This window comes from Alosa alosa, chromosome 21, assembly GCF_017589495.1.
Source record: "Alosa alosa isolate M-15738 ecotype Scorff River chromosome 21, AALO_Geno_1.1, whole genome shotgun sequence".
In the NCBI taxonomy this organism is placed as follows: Eukaryota; Metazoa; Chordata; class Actinopteri; order Clupeiformes; family Clupeidae; genus Alosa; species Alosa alosa.
The window spans coordinates 2,315,630-2,335,871 of NC_063209.1; the positions used below are offsets into that span (position 1 = coordinate 2,315,630).

General features: G+C 41.5%; 2 protein-coding genes across 2 annotated transcripts in view; both read left to right on the forward strand.

Moving 5' to 3' along the window:
- The first annotated feature begins 8,719 nt into the window (after window positions 1-8,719).
- On the forward strand, window positions 8,720-10,194 carry LOC125286742 (alveolar macrophage chemotactic factor-like). Its single transcript, XM_048231981.1, has 4 exons — window positions 8,720-8,802; window positions 8,932-9,052; window positions 9,603-9,686; window positions 9,901-10,194. Exons 1-4 carry the CDS (start codon window positions 8,745-8,747, stop codon window positions 9,965-9,967), a joined length of 330 nt encoding a protein of 109 aa, XP_048087938.1. The 5' UTR covers window positions 8,720-8,744; the 3' UTR covers window positions 9,968-10,194.
- A 2,850-nt stretch (window positions 10,195-13,044) lies between these two features.
- Window positions 13,045-20,242, forward strand: part of LOC125286384 (putative monooxygenase p33MONOX) — a 36,925-nt gene continuing 29,727 nt past the window's right edge. The window contains exons 1-2 of the mRNA XM_048231429.1: window positions 13,045-13,216; window positions 16,253-16,336. Coding sequence (XP_048087386.1) covers window positions 16,309-16,336 — 28 coding nt within the window. The 5' untranslated portion in view covers window positions 13,045-13,216; window positions 16,253-16,308. The remainder of the gene's footprint in view (window positions 13,217-16,252; window positions 16,337-20,242) is intronic.

Consider the following 20,242-nt stretch of genomic DNA (forward strand, 5'->3'; position numbering starts at 1 on the left):
TAAACAAAAAAGTAAGTAAATAAGTAAATAAGAGGGCACACATAATAATGAAAAAATAAGAGCAGCAAAATTTGGTTGAAATTGTGCATAGACAGTCAATAAAATACTAGTGCAAAGTCAGGCCAATAAAAGGCTTGGGTAGTTCTGTTTGACCTAAGTAATAAAGAAAGTGGCATAGTGGTGCAAGTTATGTAAGAGCAGCAGAAGTGTTGTGTTTTCAGGACAACAACACCAAGTTGTAAAATGTACAAGTGTGCAAGTGTTCAAGTGTGCAAGTGGAGTAGTGCAGGCGGCCATTGTGGGTCCAATGTCCAGGATGTTATGTAGCTGAGGGTGGAGGGGGGAGAGGAGGGAGAGAGTTCAGCATCCTTACAGCTTGGTGTATGAAGCTGTTGGTGAGTCTGGTAGTGCGGGAGCGCAGGCTTCTGTACCTCTTCCCAGAGGGCAGTAGATGAAACAGATTGTGAGCGGGGTGACTTGCATCACTCACAATTTTGGTCGCCTTGCGGGTGAGGTGGGTGGTGTAAATGTCCTTCAGGGAGGGGAGTGAAGCACCAATGATCCTTCCAGCTGTGTTCACTATGCGCTGCAGGGCTTTCCTGTTGTATTCAGTGCAGCTTCCGCCCACACACAGCGATACAGCTGGAGAGGATGCTCTCAATAGTGCCTCGGTAGAATGTGGTCATGATGGCTGGTGGAGCACTTGCTCGCCTGAGTTTCCGCGAGGGAAGTACAGGCGGCGCTTGAGCCTCTTAAGCCAGTGATGCAGTGTTGGTGGTCCAGGAGAGGTCTTCACTGATGTGCACCCCCAGGAATTTGGTGCTGCTCTCTCTCTCCACCACAGCACCGTCGATGGTCAGTGGCAGGTGTTGGGTGTGACCTCTCCGGAAGTCAACAACAATCTCTTTGGTCTTGCTGGACGTTCAGCAGGAGGTTGTTGTCCCTGCACCACGGGTCAGATGGTCGACCTCCAACCTGTATTGAGTCTCGTCGCCCTTGGCGATGAGACCCACCAGAGTTGTGTCGTCAGCAAATTTCACTATGTGATTGTTGCTGTAGGTTGCAGTGCAGTCATCGTCCAGCAGGGTGAAGAGCAGCTGGACTGAGCACGCAGCCTTGGGGCCCCTGTGCTCAGTGTGATGCTGCTTGAGGTATTGTTGCCAACACGTACTACTTGGGGCCTCTGACAGAGGAAGTCCAGTAGCCAGTTGCAGAGGTAGGTACTGAGTCCCAGTTTGTCAAGTTTGCAGATGAGTTGTTGTGGTATTATGGTGTTGAATGCAGAACTGAAGTCTATAATCCATATTATCTGTCCCTGTGTATTAACCTCATAGCTGAAGAAATTTTGCAAAATCAATGTATACAGTAAGCCACGGCTAATAGTTAGGAAATTATGGTATATGAATTAATTTTGTTTGGATGATTTCACTTGGGGATGCGATCTTCATAACATACTAACATAAAGATATTTAGAGTTCACGTCACTACTTTTTCAGTCACTATCTGGGTTAAAGGGGAAGAACATACTACGGATGTTATTCATGTTGACGAGCTAACTATGTTAATTTATCATAATTATCAGAAAAGTTGTGCCTTCACACCAGCCACAATCCACTTTCTAAAAGGAACTACATGTAGCATACATTTTACACATTACATGTTTCATGGCCACGAGATGGCGCACCTTTACTGCACTTCAGGGAAGAGCTTTAATTGGGAGAACTACCTATCTATTGCTGAAATTTACATTTATCCATTTAGCAGATGATTTTATCCAAAAAGACTTACAGAAAGAGAAATAACATTCAAGTTACAGTGCAGAGGAGACCTTAGTTAGGAATCACTACTGGAGAAGAGTGGCAGCGTACTAGGCCTAGACAATGTGTTGTAGAAGGAGACAGAGGTAGAAGAAGGAGATAGAGGGAAGTGCATGATAAGTGTGTGTTAGGTTGTTAAAGTGAAGTGTTAAAGTGTGACTGCGGTGAAAATTGACCCCAGGGTCTTTTTCTGCATTAAAAGACATCACATCGCAAACAGTGGGTTAGCTAAGGGTGGTGAGCAAACACTTCCCAAATAGCATTTTTAACCAATAATATTGTTATTGTATATCGCAAGGATTTGTTGTGCTGTCACATTTGGTTAATCTATTATTCTGCTGGGGTATTTGACAGAAGACAGATGTAGGTGGCTATTGACAAAATATTATCTTTCAGTGTGGTAAAAACTGTTTCACTAAGGTTACAGGGTACACTTGCCATCACACTTCGGTCCAACAGATGGTGGTAATGCATGGTTAATAATAATAATAATAATAATAATAATAATAATGGTGGTTCGCAAACTGCCAAAATAAAACTCACTGAAGAAGAAGAAGAAAAAGGTTAGGGCCTACTCTGATAGGCCAGCGAACTGTTCTTTTTCTGTGAGCTTTTTTTTGCTGTAGTGCAATCAGTGCACCTGTGCTCAAGTCTAATTAACTGCTCTGTCACTTAAAAATATATTTTTTCCCATTTTAGAAATGTATTTTGATCCGCCATGTGTTCAAAGTTCCGGTCGGCTAGTTCCGGCTAGTTAGCTTCATTGGAATAACACGGCAGAAGAGGACGGAGAGGCTAACTTGGGAAGAAACCAAAAATGCCATCAGGAGGTCAGATGGCAAGATTGTACTGGCCACCCAAAGCTATTCACCTCTAGTAGCCTAGATGTGGGTAGTGGGTAGATGATATGCAGGGATGGGTCTTTATTTATACAGCGCATTTTATATGCACAGACTCTATGTCAATACATTGCCATTACAGTATATGTTCTTATAAGTGCTTTCTTTATTTTTACCCAAAACCCAATGCATTATCTGATTATTATAGTCTTAAAGGTTGTATCAGCGATTTCAGGCCCAAAAAAGGCCCAAACATAAATGATCACATTCATCTAATCTTTCCTAACGATCCGCTAGCTGCCTGCCTCATAAGCAGGCCGTCAAAAAAACACGTCTCTGCTATAGGCTCTGAGATATGTACACAAAAACAATTGCTGCCAACAAGGGTTGGCAACCCACTGAAGTGTTTCAACCAGTAACCGACGAGATGCGCGTTTTGGAGTTTTAATAGACCTCTACAGAATAAGTCCCACCTCCGTAACTTCCGTATCCATCCAACTTCCTGGCGGCGATTGTCTATGGGAAATAACCTAACTTCCTAACTTCCCTAATCCTATCTGATCTGTTTGGTAACCATGGTAACTATGTTTAGTCTCCGATTTAAGAAGTCGGGCAGTGGTGGCCTACTGGTTAGGGCTTCGGGCTTGGAACCAGAGGCTTGCTGGTTCAATCCCTGACCAGTGGGAACGGCTGAAGTGCCCTTGAGCAAGGCACCTAACCCCTCACTGCTCCCCAAGTGCCGCTGTAACAAGGCAGCTCACTGCTCTGGATTAGTGTGTGCTTCATCTCACTGTGTGTCTCACTAATTCACGGATGGGATAAATGCAGAGACCAAATTCCTTGTATTTAAGTATACTTGGCCAAGAAACCTGATTTACATTTACAAGAAAAAATGTCATTACAGAACAATCGCTCCCAAGTCAGTGTTCTTATCCAAACTCCAGATAGGAAAGGTGTATTGCAGACATTTCATAAGCCACCAAAATCCTAAATAAACGTTCTTTAGGATGACCAAATGATGCTAGCAGAGCCAGTTTTTCATATCTGAAATTCTTCGATGCCAGTCATTTTGATAGAACTCAACGAACATGAATGTAATGTGTTGCTTTAAATAAGCTGCAGTGTTATGTTGTCACTCCTGCAGCTGCATCACCTAGTCTATGTGTAACCACAATAACATCTACTGACGCAGAGGTGCCTTCAGCAATTGCATTTATGTCTGTGTTGTGATTGTATTCTGTCATTTTACATTAAGCACATTGTTTTGGCCTGAAGTGTGCTATATTTTGTAAATAAAACTTGACCCACAGAGTTCCTTGAAGTTACATAAGCTTTTCAATCAAAATGTAAAATGTACCTGTTTTAGTTAACTGCAGACTTGCCCAGCTGACCTTAATCTATAGAGGGGGATTTCTTATCACTCTGTGATGTCACCACTTGCCCTTTAGTCCTTTTACAATGAAGGTCAGATATGGCAATACTGGCAGAGCCCTAAGATGGGAACAGTAGGCCATCAATTATTTCCGTTTCTTTTGGGTTATTTTGTTTTGAATTACAAAACCACAGTTTGTATGTTTGTACATAAAGCTTTGCATATTGCAGCTCATGCATATTACTTCCTAAATATGTATTGTATTCAGCAAAGCACAAGCTGTAGTGGCAGCACTGGACTGGATCACAGTGCAATCGAAATCCAACATTCACATTTTCACATTTCACTTAATCAGAATGTTCAAGAGATCCAACAAAATTACTTGATGAATTGTGTATAATATTTTATTTTTGCAGAAATGTGCATAAGTGCCTATAAAAAGTATGTACCCCCTTGGATATTTCCCCTTTTATTGCTTTTAAAAATCTTTATCAATTTAATTTGGCCTTTTTTACAATAATTCATAAAATGTAAAAGTGAAAGTAGTCGTGTTAATTAATTAAAAATATAATGCAAAATTTGAGTGCATATTCTGAGTGCAGTAAATGTGTACAGTATAGTATAGTAATATAAAGACACCTGTGTCTCGAAGGTATGATCACTGGTCAACTGGTCCTGGCTATAATTCCATCCTGAAGACAAAAGAACACTCCAAACAGAAAAAAGTGAGGGGATGGATACAAAAAAGTGCAAATCTGCCTAGAGCAGGCCATCACCATGAACTAGGTGACCATTCAAGAAGAATAATGGTGGGGGAGGCCACCAAGGTACCTACGACAACTCTGAAGGAGTTAAAAGCTTCAGCAGCTGACATGGGAGAAATTCTCTATTGGGTGAGTGGCAAAGCTCTTATTAAATCTCGACTAAAGTTTGCCCAAAGACATGTGGGAGACTCCAAGGTCAAATGGAAGAGGGTTTTTTGGTCTGATGAGACCAAAATTGAGCTTTTTAGCCAACAGACTACTGTAGATGCTATGTTTGGCGGGCACGAAACACTGCAGATCAAAAATAGCAGACAGCAGGCCCTGGAAGGCTTGTAAAGGTCAAAGTAAAATGAATTCAGCAACATATGGAAATCCTGGAGGACAATCTAATTCAGTCTGCAAGAGAACTATGAATTGGGAGAAGATATACTTGAGGGGGATGACGTGAGGGGGGTGAATATTTATGCACTCGCTTATTTTGCAGTATATATTTTTTTAATTAATTAACATTACTTTGTAGAAATCTGCTTTCACTTTGACATTAAATAGGGAATTTTTGTAAATTATTGTAAAAAAAAGGCCAAATTAAAATGATCAAGATTCCATTTATAAAAGCAGTAAAAGATTTGTCTCATGTTCTCTGCTGCTCTTTTGTTCTCTGTTGAGTTCATAACAGCAGCACAGGAAATAGGCAACTGGTTAGAGGTGTTAACCACTGATAGAGTTCAGCAGATGCATAGCACAATGTAAAAACCCTCAGCCCCCTTTAGTTCTGATCAGCCACTTATTACCATGACATCGCTGATTTGTAACCACTGTTATCATGTCACATTCTTTGCGGAAGCCTACTCAATATGTACACTTTACACTTTACATGACACCATGATCTACAGTAAAGGTTTGTATTCAGCGCTTAGTAAAAAGGAAATAAACATAAACGCAAACACAGGTGTCCATTTATAGGTGGTGCACTGGTGAGACCACATGTAGTCATGATCTTGCAAGGCCATGCAACGCAACACGGTATTCTATACTGAAGCAAAACATGGGCTTTCAGACACGCACCTTGTCCCTTCTTTAAAAACTTGAATGCGTGGGCCACGGCTGGAGTCAGCGTATGACTTCATGTACGCTTGTTTAGAGGACACTCTCTGACGAAGTGCATCAGTGTCAATGCTTGCTTGCGGTGGGGTAAGGACGTGAAGACGTGCTCGCATTTTCCTCCCGTGCAGTAACTCGAATGGGGAAAGTCCAGTAGTGGCATGCGGAGTTGCTCTGTCCACCTGGAGGGATTCTGATAACGGTGGCTTTCCAGGGCTTCGGTTGCAGAATAGCAGACAGTACTGATGCTCTCAGGATGCGGTGAATACGTTCAACCACTTCGTTTGCTGCAGGGTGGGAAACTGCAGTACGTATGTGCTTTATGTCAAGACCTTTTAGGAATGTGGCAAATTCTGTAGAAACAAATTGAGGCCCATTGTCCGACACAATGGTTCGTAGATTACCTAATCTGCTGAATACTGAAGTGAGAAAAGCAATAATGTTCGCTGTTGTAGTGGAGGGTGTGAAAGCTACCTCAGGCCACTTACTGTGCTAGTCTACCAGTGTGAATGCATAGCAGCAGTCCAGGGAGGCAGTTTCAAATGGACCAACCACATCGATTCCCAGCTTCTCCCAGGGCTCTGATGGGAACTGGACAGGTTGCAGGGGTGCAGCAGAGGGAGCAGCGGTCTTGTCTGAAGACTGGCAGAGGCAGCAGCTTTTAATCTGTGTGTTCACAAAGTCATCCCTACCTGAAGCAGAAGCAGCAGAAAACAGCAGGAGAGACAACAGACACCATGGCAAGAAACTCAGCTTCCATTTCAGTCTCATCCGCAGCAGCAGACGGCTTCATTTCTGGAGGACAGTAGCGGTCTGTGATACTTCCACTGAATGCAAAAACCCTTCCGCTCACCCAAGAGCAGACGGAGAGCGTGGCACAGAGGTCATCACAGGAGCAGCAACAAGACAGCGGAGCAGAGCAGAGCAGGAGCAGAGGTCAGTGAAGTGGCGGGCTGGACAGTAGAGCCTTTGAAACACAGACTCAGGCCATTTATCAGATCCATGCCCAGCAGAGCAGTACCAGATTCCACAATGAAGAAGGATGTCTGACATGTAGCATTATTCCAGGACACAGTAACATGTAAGCAGCCAATAACTGGAGTGAGAGCGGGGGAGTAGGTCACTAACTTTAAGAGAAACTATGCAGTTTTGCCCATTTCTTCGCCGTTTTGTCGCTTTTTGCTCGCAGGTTTCTCTGCAGAGCTCCCCCTACAGCTTCAGAGTATATATTTTACGACACTCCTCAATCGGTCAGTCTGCAGTTTCCTCTTTCCCTGTTCCTCCGACAATGCTTTAGGGGCAGCCGTGGCCTACTGATTAGCGCTTCGGACTTGTAACAGGCGCGGATCGAGCCGCGCCGAAAACACGTGCATGATAGGAATAGGACTCACGCCTATTTTTCACGCCAGACGCAAGCGTGTTGGAAGCGTTTCCATTCAAAACAAATGACGTGAGAAAAAGAAACGTTTTAATTGAGGCCACTGCAGCGCCGCATCAAACACGTTTCTGGTAAGCAAAGACATAGAAAACGCCACACAGCCGCCACGCAACAGACGCACGACGTTCACGCCACGTTCCCGGTGTGAAAAGGGCCTAACGTAAGCTTTTAAACAGCATCCTCCATGGTCTCACCCTGATCAGGCAGTGTGTAAAAAAAGTAGAAGAAGTGCACGTTTTTGTGCATCTGGCCTTCCATTTGTATTCGTTGCTACTACTTGCAAGTAATTATTGAAAATTTTCATCCACATGTGGAATGGCAGAGCAGGTTCACCAAGGCATTGCAAAATGGTGTGGAAGTGGAAACAGCCATCATATAAAGTAGTGGGTAGGAAAACTTGTCTTTAGGTTTGTTAGGTTGTAATGTAGTACTGTAGTAATAACTGTATGATAACACATGCAAATAACTGTAAGTAAATAATAAGTCAGATGCAGTACAACAGTAACGGTGTCATTCATTCTCCATGTATTCTTCTCCTTATATTATATCATGCATGGTATCATGAAATATCTGGCATTTTAAATCAAAATCCGGATGCATTTGTCAGGTGGGTCATGATTGGATCATCCAGTAGGTCAAAGATCCAAAAAGTATGTCCAGATCAACACAAAGTCAAGTTTGCCATGTCATCTCAGTTTCCTGATCTCAACTCCATAGAAAACCAGCGGAGTGAGCTTAGGAGGAGAGCCAACAAGAGAGGACCTACAAATCTGGACGATCCAGGGATATCAAATCCCCTTCTTTGTCTTTTTCAACTTTTTAAGTTTTACTTTATTGAAATACCCTTCATTCAATGTCAGTCTTTATCTTTTTTACCAGAATAGGAAGTATATGTATTATAAAGTATATATTAAAGTATATATTTTCCTTTTCTGCATCTTTCCTGAGGATGGTTTGAAGTGCAGTATCACTATGCTGAGTCAATATCAATGATGTGGCCAACTCTTGTTCCCAGGCCATCTTTTAGACCCTTACACTGAACACCAAAGGCCCAAAATCTGTCAGAGTGGGGTGGAAGAAAGCATGAAAAAACTAAATCCAATTCAAAGCCTTCAATTTCTCCTAATGAGAGCTTTCTTTATTAATAAATGATCTAACCTATTAAAAGAAACCAGTTAGTTATGCCAAAGTGGAATCATTCTAACCTGACCTGACGCAAAAAGACCATCAAACATTTAAAACTGAAGAGGAAGGAAAGTTCTGAAGTCATTTTCAGTTTCCACAGCCGTAAATTTTCCATTTGAGACCACAGATCAAGAAGGTGTGAAAAAGGCGGGCAGAGATTGTGTATATAATCTCCTCTCACCACTCTGCAGAGAAAGCAGAGAGACATCAAACCCTTCAGATAGAACCATGGACAACAGAGTTCTTCTGCTGCTCACTCTCTGCACCTGCATGGCACTGGCTCAGAGTAAGGGATTTCTTTGTAGCCAACCTTTTTATGTTTGGCATGTTTAATATTTGTTCATATATATATTTACGTTAAAGATTTATAAAATTGTATGCAATGACTTACATTCTTTTATGTCTTTTATGATAGACATGGCTGTGAGCCAACGATGCACCTGTCGCAGAGTACGCGAGAAGTTTGTGGCACCAAAACAAATTATGGACATCCAAATCCTCCCTCCTTCCCATTCCTGTGACAAACTGGAGATTGTGTAAGTTTCTCCTCCGGTGTGAGGTTAATCAGTAATCAATATTTTGTAGAGTGGCATGGTTGTAATACAGTACCGTACAGTACAGTACAGTGTTGGTGGGTCATTCCCTCACATTTTCTTTATTCAGTGATATTGTGTGCCTCTATGTCTCATATGAAGGTCTGTTGAAGTTAAACCTCCTACATTTGAGTATGTTGATGAGAATTTGTTTTACAGTACACCTCCTCAATTTCAGAAGTGTCCATAGACATTTTGGCAAAATCAGATTAGCTTATCTCAGTAACAACTTCAGACTCATGCGTGACTTTTGGTGTGCAAACAGTCCACATACGTTACAGTGTCTTTCATGTGTCAGACGCCTGGTATCTGTCACAACTGCCAAATGGCAATGGCCTAAATATGGGTTTATCTGTAAAAGTCTGCCACTCTGTAAACAGTTTAAAAATATATTTTCTCAATACTTTTATTGTGTGGAGGTCCATCAGGAAACTTATTTTCTTATAAGGCTTATTTCAGGTGGAATGACCCTGTTTTCTTTTCATGTATTTAGGGTGAGTCTTAAAAATGGTCTTCAGTACTGCTTGAATCCAAAGGCTGAGAATATGCAGAAGATTTTCAGATCCATTGTTGAAATGTAAGTTCTCCTTTGACTCTTTGACTCTTTAAGATTAAAATAATAGGTTAATGCTTGATTTAGGCCCTCTTAGTCATTTTCCTAATGAGGTCTTAAACTGTGTGAATAATCAAAATAACATTTAGTTTACTTTTCCAAAACACACTGCATTTGTCAAGAGTATGTGTAATCGAACACAAGCAGTGATGAAGCTTTTCAAACTACCTTCACACAGGAAGAAAAAAATGACACCAGCTCCAAGGCCCAGCACAACCACTTCCTCCAGTGCCAGTGATGAGTGAAGCAAGCACAGACCCTGATGAGACCACTTGTATTTCCTGAACAACCTGCTTAAAGATGCAATAAATGTTATTTTAATTTTAGTATGCTAACAGAAATCAAGCACTGTGCTTATTTGTGTATGTTTCAGTATATTTCTCCTTACCTATTTGAAAACAAATGTTAGGAAAAGATGTTCTAAAGAAAAGGTTGTTCGCAGCAAAAACAAAATAAACATGTTTACATGTGACACCTTTACTATTATTCTGCAATTGTTTGCATGCAGTGAAACCTGACCCCCCAGGAGCAAACCTGACCCCCCCCCCAGGAGCAAACCTGACCCCCCAGGAGCAAAACTTCAGCCCAGATCTGCATACACTCACACACTCAGCCTCACACGTTTTACAAAACATACACGCAGAATGAGGATGTGAGGAGATGTGAACAAAGAAGGCAAAGACCACATTTACATATTTGGCTGATTATGTGCAGCATAGGTTTATCCATGACAACAAATTAATGCAGGGTCTGTAAAAGGGTGCTTAAGTTTGACTCCACAAATATTTTCACTGCACCAATGTATTGGATGTAATATATAGATATGGCCCCAAGGATGGTACCGCAATAAAACCTATAGAACAGGTACCGCAATAAAAACCTATAGAACAGGTACCGCAATAAAACCTATAGAACAGGTACCGCAATAAAACCTATAGAACAGGTGGAATAAGAATAACACTGACATCACTGTATACAATCGTTCCATATCATCCTTGTGAGGCTACATGCTCAACAAGTCCCGTCTTTCAGTGTCCCGGGAATCGTTGACACAAAATCACTGAAGGAAAAAAATGGCATTATGTAGAGTATCTGTGGTGTTTTGTGAACAAATTAGTATACAGTAGCAAATAGTACACATGGAATTAAGCTTTTGAAAAATCACATGGAGGTCTGATCGGAGTGACAGCTGGCTAAACAGTGCTTTGAATTTCCCCTTGGGGATCAATAAAGGATCTACTGTATCTATCTACAGTATCTATCTATCTAAACCAATAAGACAACATAATTAACATTAACTAAGCCTGACTGTTAGCCTGGTCAGGACCAGGCTAGCTTAATAGAATAAATTCCCATGGTAACTTATGTGCCATCTGTTGTGAGACCAAGTCAAGGTTAAATTCAGCCAGGATAACCAAAAAATCCCAGCCTAACAGCCTTACAGGTGGACAGATTTAGGCTATTAAAGGTATACTATGCAGTATTTTAATTCCATGTGTACTATTTGCTATACTAACTTATCTATCCGACTTGCCTCACTGTACCTTCCATCATGGCCACTCAGATCCTCAGACTCCTAGTTACTCCCAGGGTGAGGACCAAGAGACATGGGGAGGCAGCCTTCGCTCACCATGGTCCTGCCCTGTGGAACAGCCTGCCACTTGCGCTAAGGATGGTCCAATCAGATGAACTTTTTAAGAAACATCTTAAAGCAACACCAAAGAGTTTTCTATACCTTAAAATAATGTTTCCAAAATCGTTTCAGTGGTTCATCAACTCGTAACAGGGTGAACGGCAATTCTGCATTCGCTTCGCGGCCCTCTATCGGCTATAACCACACTATGTAAGTTTGCCAGATCGGGTAGCGGATCTGTAGTTCGATCGAATGAGACATAAGAAACTACAAATTTGACTTGCATCTGATGTCGCAATACATCGTACTTTTATAAGTCATGCAAAATATTCTACCTTGTCTGTAGAGCTCCCCCTAGAGTCGCGATATATTTATATTTTACTCTGCCGTTGTAAATACTCTCGTGGCTTGTTCCCCTGTACTTTTGTTGTGGAGATGAAGGACTAACAACAGGCAAAAACTATCTCCAAAGAGCTATATCTACTGACAAGGTAATGTTTCACGATTCTCACGAGATGTCTTCGGGCCAACTATTCTTGAAGTTGCATGGTGTGTGCTGCTTTGGGCCTCAGAGAGGTGTGTGTGGCTGCCCAGGGTCTAACACACACTCAGAGGGGAGAGACAGCAGAGTTTGGGTGTGTGTGGGTGCTGCTTTGGGCCTCAGAGAGGTGTGTGGCTGCAGAGAGGGTCTAACATGCACTCGGAGGGGAGAGAGAGCAGAGGTTCAGCGACTCGCTACGGCTATGCTGTATGGCTATGCTAGGTGAACCATTTCCCTATTACAAGTTAATTTACCATCAAATTTGCTTCGTAAAGGTTATATTAAGGTGAAAATCTTATAGTGTATCTTTAACTGTAAAGCCATAGAATGCAACTAAAATTGTTTAATCAAAACCTTGCATGATTCATAGCCCAGTGGTGTTTTGGCCGTCATAATCCCTCAAATCAGCAGAAAAGATAAACTAATGTGATCAAACCAGCAGAGTAGCTCACTTTAACACTTACCATTAAGAGAAAATGATATAGCCTACTCACATAAAAGCAAGTACTGCCTCCAAAACTCTACTGCCACCTAGTGTTAATTAAAAACAAACAAAAAAAATGATGTGTTTTAAACATTGCATGATGCGAGCTTCTGGGTGAAATACAGACTCTATGCTGTTGTATTGGCTTGCTCGAACACCATAGAACACCAAATATCACTTCATCCAAACTCGTATTGTATTAAATTGAAAAATAGCCTACATAATTTTAAAACAGAAATTGAAGCGGACAGAAGAAAATGGGCTTTAAACAAACTTCCTTTGCGTATATCTTATCACAAAGCAGTGCATTAATATTTCAAAGTCAATAAGCTATTGCAGTTTATATTTTATTACTATTAAACGTACAACAATTTGATTACTATCAAAATTAAAATAATTTTAATTCAGGTCCATATCATGTCCTTTGCAACATGGTTAACCCATGCCACTTTGGTGACGTTTTGCCTGTAGCTATCCATTTTTCGCTTACGTTTTAGAAATAATGTATGTTGCTGCAATAGATAGCGTATGCCGCATTCACTGACATTAAACTTTGGGCCTGTACTGTGACACCAGTAGCTTCAGCTGGACACGTCCTGATAAACTCCCATGACATTTTACTTCCGCCTTTAGTCCAAGAAGACTGAGGCGATTGGTGCACTTGCAACAAAATGTGAGCATGGTCACGGACAAGGTGCGTCCAAAAGTCATGGATGGGTCGATCAAAGCTTGTTTTATCCTTCCAAGGCACACAAAACAACTGCGACAGTCTGCGTCAGTGGCAGTCCATGGACTTTTAGATAAGCTTGCCAATGTCACGCTGATTCCGGAGACTGGTAAGGTTGAAATCTGTGCGTTTACCTAACGGCGGTGTCGTTCATTTAATGCAAAATGTGCAATGTTGACAACCTAACTGCTTCAGCAGCTATTATCCTGTTATAGACTACATTTAGGCTATTGTAAACAGTTGTCAATATCAGCGTGCATATGCGAGAGGAAATTTAGATAAATAACGATGTGATGTTAGCGTTAATCTTAATAGGCTGCCACAGGCAACTTAAATATCTAGGCGTAGTGGCCTATATTGTCAATTCAATTCAATGCAATTCAATTCAAAATCACTTTATTCATCCCCGGGGGGCAATTAAACTATAATTAAACTATAGTATTGTCATTACTATAATAATGATAATAGGCCTAATAACAATAATAAATGTAGTTGAATATAGATTAAGTTTCTTCCTGTTTGTTAGCCTGCTGGAAATAGCTGACTGTTGAAATTTAAGGAAAGGTTAGTCAGACTCGTGACAGCTCAGTTCCCCAAAATACTCTATCAGTAGTCTACACCTCAGCTGCTGTGCCTGTGAGTCTCCATACCATACTGTAGACCAGGGATGTCAAAGTCAAATACATTAGAGATATGATTAAATGATTAATGACTATGACTGAAGTGCGGGCAAAGTTTGCACAGAAATGTACGATTTTTCCCATCCTCACCGACCTTGTCATAAAACTTGTTTAAATGATCATATGATGCCTCCTTGCTGCTTTGTCGTCTATATCAGCCTTTCTCAAACTTCTTTGACCTGAGGCCCAGTCAAGGCATACTTTGGGGTCATAGGGCCCACCTACATGACAGGCCCCCCCCCCCATCAAATTATCAAAATGATATCACACTTATTATTATTTTTATACTATATTGCTATATATGCACTTCAAAACAGTCAATGTTTAAAGTGCTAAGATTGTTCACAAAAGTTTGTGAAAACATGCACATCAGAGTACTGCTTTACTAATGTAAAATATAATTAGGCCTACAATAGTTTAATTGTTTTTGCATTGTTGCATGATGCTTGCATCAAAACAACAGCAGTTATATGGGTGCCGTTGTTTTGGGATGTTTCCCTCATGCAAGCAGCATCATACACTGATAGAATATTTATATGCTATTTAATTACATTTAATTTGAATGCCTGAATGTAAGGATTCAGGAAACACAATACCAGCTTTTGTGAATGGTAAATGGGGGATCAGATCATGCGTAAATCACTGATCTGGAGATCTTTAACTAAGACTAATTAATAGCTTTTGGCTGACTTTGATACTTAATGCCAAACAGTGTTTTATATAGTCTGTGCTCTGTTTTTTATGGAAGCATAAATCCACGTCGTTCTATTAAATGACGTTTCATAATTAAATAGTCTTCCAATAGATTGAAGCTTAGCTTTGCTACCAAAGTAAAGTGCACACGCATGCATTGAATAAACGCTCATACCACGACTTAATTCTATGCCTCTATGTTTGATGACACCAAATTAACAAGTATTTCCTACTAATTGCAGAAATGTTTGTTTTCTTTTTCTGTCCGCGGCTCCTTGACCAATTGCGCAGCAAATTATCTGAGGATGGCCCAGGAATAATTTCACTCTGCAGACCATTGTCCACATTGCGGACCGCTGACCATAGTTTGACAAATGGTGACCTGCATGCTGCCATATTAAGGCCTTTTTACTGTGTGTTTTAGTCGGGTTTTCGCGTGGAAGGCTCTGTAGAAATATAGCACCCTATTCAACGAAGTTAAACTGAAAGAGCGTGCCATTCACAGACACCAGAATGAAGGAGTTCACAGTAACGTTCATCGGGCAGTAGTAATACAGTACGTTCAGTTCACGTTCGCTCAAAATATGAACGAGTTCATGAACTTTCGTTCAACGCGCTCAGGCACAACACTGGGGAGGGGGGTAGCTGAAAGTTGACATTTGCCCTGACTGAATACTTATGAATAATGAAGTCGAGGACCACTTGCGGCGCCGCAGTGATTTCGTGGGCCACCGTTGCATTGTGGGGAATAGAGTATTGGTGCGTGCAAAACAGCAGCCGGCGGCTGTGGCCTGCGGGCCGGTTCTAATACTAATCAAATATCATTCCGGGGGCCGTAGATAATTCTTTGCCCGCCGGCCTTGACTTTGACATGTCTGCAGACTTTGCATTGCTAGAATCTACATTGGTATGGTTCACAAAAGCATGTTGTAATAGCCTATAAGATAAACTTAGTAGCCTAATTGGTATGGAAGGATCTTCATGCCATCATGATTGGACCCATGCCAGCTTTCCTCTGGTAATTTGCATTGTCTGATCCAGATTTAACTTCTAGGTTACATGTAATGAACCAGTTTAAATTATAGGCCTACTGCAGGCCAATGTCTTAAATCAGTACATAAAAGTAACAGTTGGATGTCGTATTCTGCCCCCTATCATGACAGACACACCTGGGTAGATTCACTCTGACATATGGTGCAACTCTGTGAACATAAAGACTATACCAGTGCAATGTTTTAAATCCAAGTTCAGATGGCAACCTAGTTTAATTATTGTGCATAGTCTGCAGTAAATTGTGGCATTGCAGTCAGTCTAGCACGGGCCCTAAAAAAGCATAGGTAGAGGTATCATTATGGAGGATAGACCTATGCATTATTAGGCCAATGGTTGTATGCATTAGGCCTATGTCTGGCTAACTAACAATAGTTTAGTAAACATTGGCAGATCATATTTCAGTGATCCCGTCAGTGTTTGCCTTGGGTGACCTTTAAAGTTTGAAACTAGCTTTGACGTTTGCTCATGGGCTGTCACTTGTTTGTATGCAGCTCATTTCATTTGAGTCATGTAAACCAAAAAGGATGAGTGGGACATATTGCCCCTAAAGAAAGGTCTACAATGTTTAGCCCAGAGTCTTAAATTTCTCCAATGAATAGGTAAATTAATGTACATATTTTCACATGGATTTTTAGATTCATTTCTAATAAAATTGTAAACCTTTAGATTAAACCACTTTGAATACGTGTAAATGGTAATAATTCTCTCTCGCTTAACAGAGTCCTACTGTATCTCTTAAGGAGTGTTCTTGGGTTGTCTTACTTGCTGTATTAAGATGGGCTCTAGACCAGGTGAAACGCCAGGTAAGTCAAAGTGTTGGTGGGGTAAGCTCTGCTCCTCACTGATTGAACCCCTCTTTGCACTCTTGACCGCTCTGTTTTTATGGCTTGTTATATAACTTATTGTCCATCCTTGACAGTCGTTTTTTTTCTGGTGAAAATTCATTCGGAGTGCCTATTTACACCCCTGGTACGAATAGCCTTGGCCACACAGCTAAGCTATTCACACCCTATGACATAACAACAAAAAGACGTTGCTCATGTGCACAAAAAACATGCTGCAATTTGAACAAGAAATCGGTTCTCAAATGGAAGTTTTGAATGCAACAGTTAGCTAGTTAATGCACCAGAGTGTAAATAGCATACATTACTATATACACCAGAGTACGAATAGCATCCACTTCTAACTATACATTGATGCAAACAGCTTATTTAGAGTGTCTATTACACAGCTGAGCTATTCACACCCTGTGACGTAACAACAAAAACATGTTGCTCGTTTTTTTTTTTTTTTTATCACATTGTGTGATCAATATGCCAGAGTAAATGCATAGGAGTGCAAATAGCATACACTGATATTTGTACCAGATGGGGTATTAATAGAACACATTGCTGTGTGCACTGGGGTACAAATAGCATACATTGATATTTGTACCAGACAGAGTATTAATAGAACACATTGCTGTGTGCACTGGGGTAAAAATATAATTCCCTTCTAATTGCACCAGGGTACGAATAGCATACACTGCTAATTGTACCAGAGGTGCAAATAGCCTTACCCATATTAATTTCACTCAGTGGCATTTTGACCATTCTTTCAGTTGCAAGAGAAGTCTCAAATATTGTGACAACTGATTTTTAGTGACTAAATATACTGTATATATAAAGATAGAGATATTAACTGCATGCAGTGCACTGTTTTGTGGTGTATCTCTATCTGAAATATTTAAATCATTGGGTATCATACATCATAGTTTGTTACCTTGTTGTCTTCTGGGCAGGGGCAGTTGGCTCGTTAAGGGATTCACTCACAACTATTCTTGTGCAGGTCACACTGGCATTGTACAATGGGTACTTCCCCACATATAAATGTGCGCCTCTCACTAAGGTGTTGAAACCGGTTGAGCCAGAATGTAGTATTTGGGCCTTGTTTTCTACCCTGGTTAAAACCAAACTCATTCACTTTGTGAACTGGAGACTCAGGATTGGGAAACATTTCCAACACTAGCACGGTGACCGAGGGAAAACGTTGCGTTAAATTTGGAATCATTGGTCCAACCTTACCAATCACATTGATCAGAGATTCCTAACGTTACCAGACTTTCTAATGAGGAGATGTCACCAGTCAAGGGCCAGTAGCCTTAAGTACCAACAGATCCCAGTTACACACACCACAACACGAGATTACGTTTTTTTTGTAAAAATACAGATTTATTTAACATATAATAACACATGGGTCGCCACTCTAGACAGGAGGGTAAAACTTATAGGGGCGGACATGTTCAGGGTTGGCCACTCAAAACCACACGTGTAGTCAATCCCATCTCGGAACCATAAGGCATTTCAAAAGTCATAAGCACGAATCACTATTATAATTTCACAATCCATGGACACAGCACACAGTAATGATTTGTGACGTCACGCCCACACACTAAAAAGGCCCTTAACTGTTGCCCACTACAACTCCACCCACTGCCCAGTTACTGCAGCCCACCAGCACATAAGACACAACATTCACAAACACAAAAATGAATAAGAAGAAAATTATTGTCCGTTGGCCGGGATCCTCCAGGCCAAAAGGAAAATAAAAAAACAATAAATCTCTGTTCAAAGGGGATTGGTATCAGTCTAACCGGGGCCTCTGGGAAATGTAGTCCGCTACCGGATCGGCAGTGAGCCTAGTTCTTGAAGGTGACGTCACGGCGGCACGATGTTTACGTCAGCACGCCAGTGGAGTCCTCAACCACGGAAGCGGAAGCAGTACTGAGTCCCGGCTGAAACTTTTGATACACTCCAAGTTAGCGTTGTCACTCGACTGCGGCTCTCCTCCGGATCAGGCTCCATCTCGTTGTCCGGCAGCACCCGCCTGGAATTCCAACACCATCGTGAGCTACATGGACATGTGAATTAACAAAAGAATACAAATAGCTCTTCCCTTTACTGTGGCGATCATCCAGCGTAGATAGCCCACAGCAGCTCAGCGTCCTCGTCAGCAGTCACAGTCAGCAGGCAGCGGTCGGCACAGGCAGCGGTCAGCAGGCAACAGGCAACAGGCAACAGGCAGCAGGAAGCAGGACTTCGCCTTCTCCCCTACTCCACCCCCACAGTCCTGCCGCTCACTGCCTCTTATCCGAGCTACAATCACCACACCAGCCAACCAGCAACGGTAGCCAGATGATTGCCCATCAAGGCTGACGGGTGTGGGAAATCGTCTAGAGCACCACGAAGGCTTCGGGGCAGGGAAAAGAATCAGTACACAAGCATCCTATCACACAAACAACACTGTCATTGCTCGTCTAAGAGTCCAAAATGTCCATAACTGCAACAGTCCATATAACAATAATGTCCATAACTGCAACAGTCCCTATAACACTAATGTCCAAAACGGCAACAGTTCATATAACATTGGTCTCCATATCATAATCAGTCCCCACACAACACATACACATCCTCCCCGCCCACGACAGAGACACAGAACTCAAAACATCCTCCATAGAAATGCATGGGGTTAGTGTAGCACCAATATGGCAATTGTCTACACCAGGGGTTCTCAATGTTTTTGGTTCCAAGGACCCCTTTTGGGGGAAATTTTCCGAGGACCCCCTCATAACCGTAACAATTAAGCATGCCATTTGTATTCTCTGCAGTTGTGGCCAGGTCCTCTATCCCATGTTTTTTGGCAGATGTGCAACTTCGTCTTTTGTCAGTTTTGGTTTTTCCGTCCCTTGACAACATGGACTGACTCAAACATTTCTACACATTCATCAGGTAGCTGGCTAACAAATAAGCCAAGCTAAGCAGTAGTAGGAATGGTTCTTCATGACCTAAGTGAAGTTTTGGGTAGGAGCAAATAGACACAATTTGCTTGTTTTATGGGTGAAAAGGGGCATCATCTGTAGACATCATCTGTTTTAAAATGATAAAACTCAACTTTATAATTTCAAGTAAATTGAATGGCTATGAGAACCACTGGTCTACACATATCTCGCCCCTTCCGCGGCAAAAAAAGTTGACATGTGAATACATCGTGCCAATCATGTGCTGTGATCTCGCCTCTGGAGCAAGGTTGGTGTCGTGAAGCCTGCCGAAATAGATGCCCGATAAGTGCCCAAGAAGCATTACAATATGGCCACCGAGTGGAGGGACTTACCTAAAAGGATTTTGACGTTACTTCCTACTTCGGTTAAACTTTACAAACTGACAATAAATAGTATCAGCAGTCAAGAAACAACAGGCATACCTTTGCTGTAAATAAATGGGCAGGGCAGCTGTGGCCTACTGGTTAGGGCTACGGGCTTGGAACTGAAGGGTTGCCGGTTCGATCCCCAAACAGTAGGAATGTGGGCGGGGTAGTGTGAGCTTCACCTCACTGTGTGTTTACTGTGTACTGTGTGTGTTTTACTAATTCACGGAATGGGATAAATGCAGAGACCAAATTTCCCTCATGGAATCAAAAGAGTATATATACTTATATACTTACTTAAATGTACAATGTTGCAGTTTTTATGTTCTATTGTTGATTTTTCTAACTATAATTGGAAAATGTAATCACTCTGAAATGTCTCTGAGTTTGACCACAATGGGATTTGGAAACCATGTGATCTGGAAATTGCAGCATGTTTAGAAGGTTGGTTGAAAGGTTGAGACAGTTTTATGGCAAATAAATTGGTATCAAAAATTGGTCATTGTCAACAAAAAAACTACAAATAA

Excerpts from the sequence above, each read along its gene's own strand:
- LOC125286742 (XM_048231981.1), top strand. The coding sequence starts at position 8,745 with ATGGACAACAGAGTTCTTCTGCTGCTCACTCTCTGCACCTGCATGGCA. Across the intron at positions 9,053-9,602 it reads TGTGACAAACTGGAGATTGT|GGTGAGTCTTAAAAATGGTC; the intron begins GTAAGTTTCTCC and ends TCATGTATTTAG. Across the intron at positions 9,687-9,900 it reads TTCAGATCCATTGTTGAAAT|GAAGAAAAAAATGACACCAG; the intron begins GTAAGTTCTCCT and ends ACCTTCACACAG.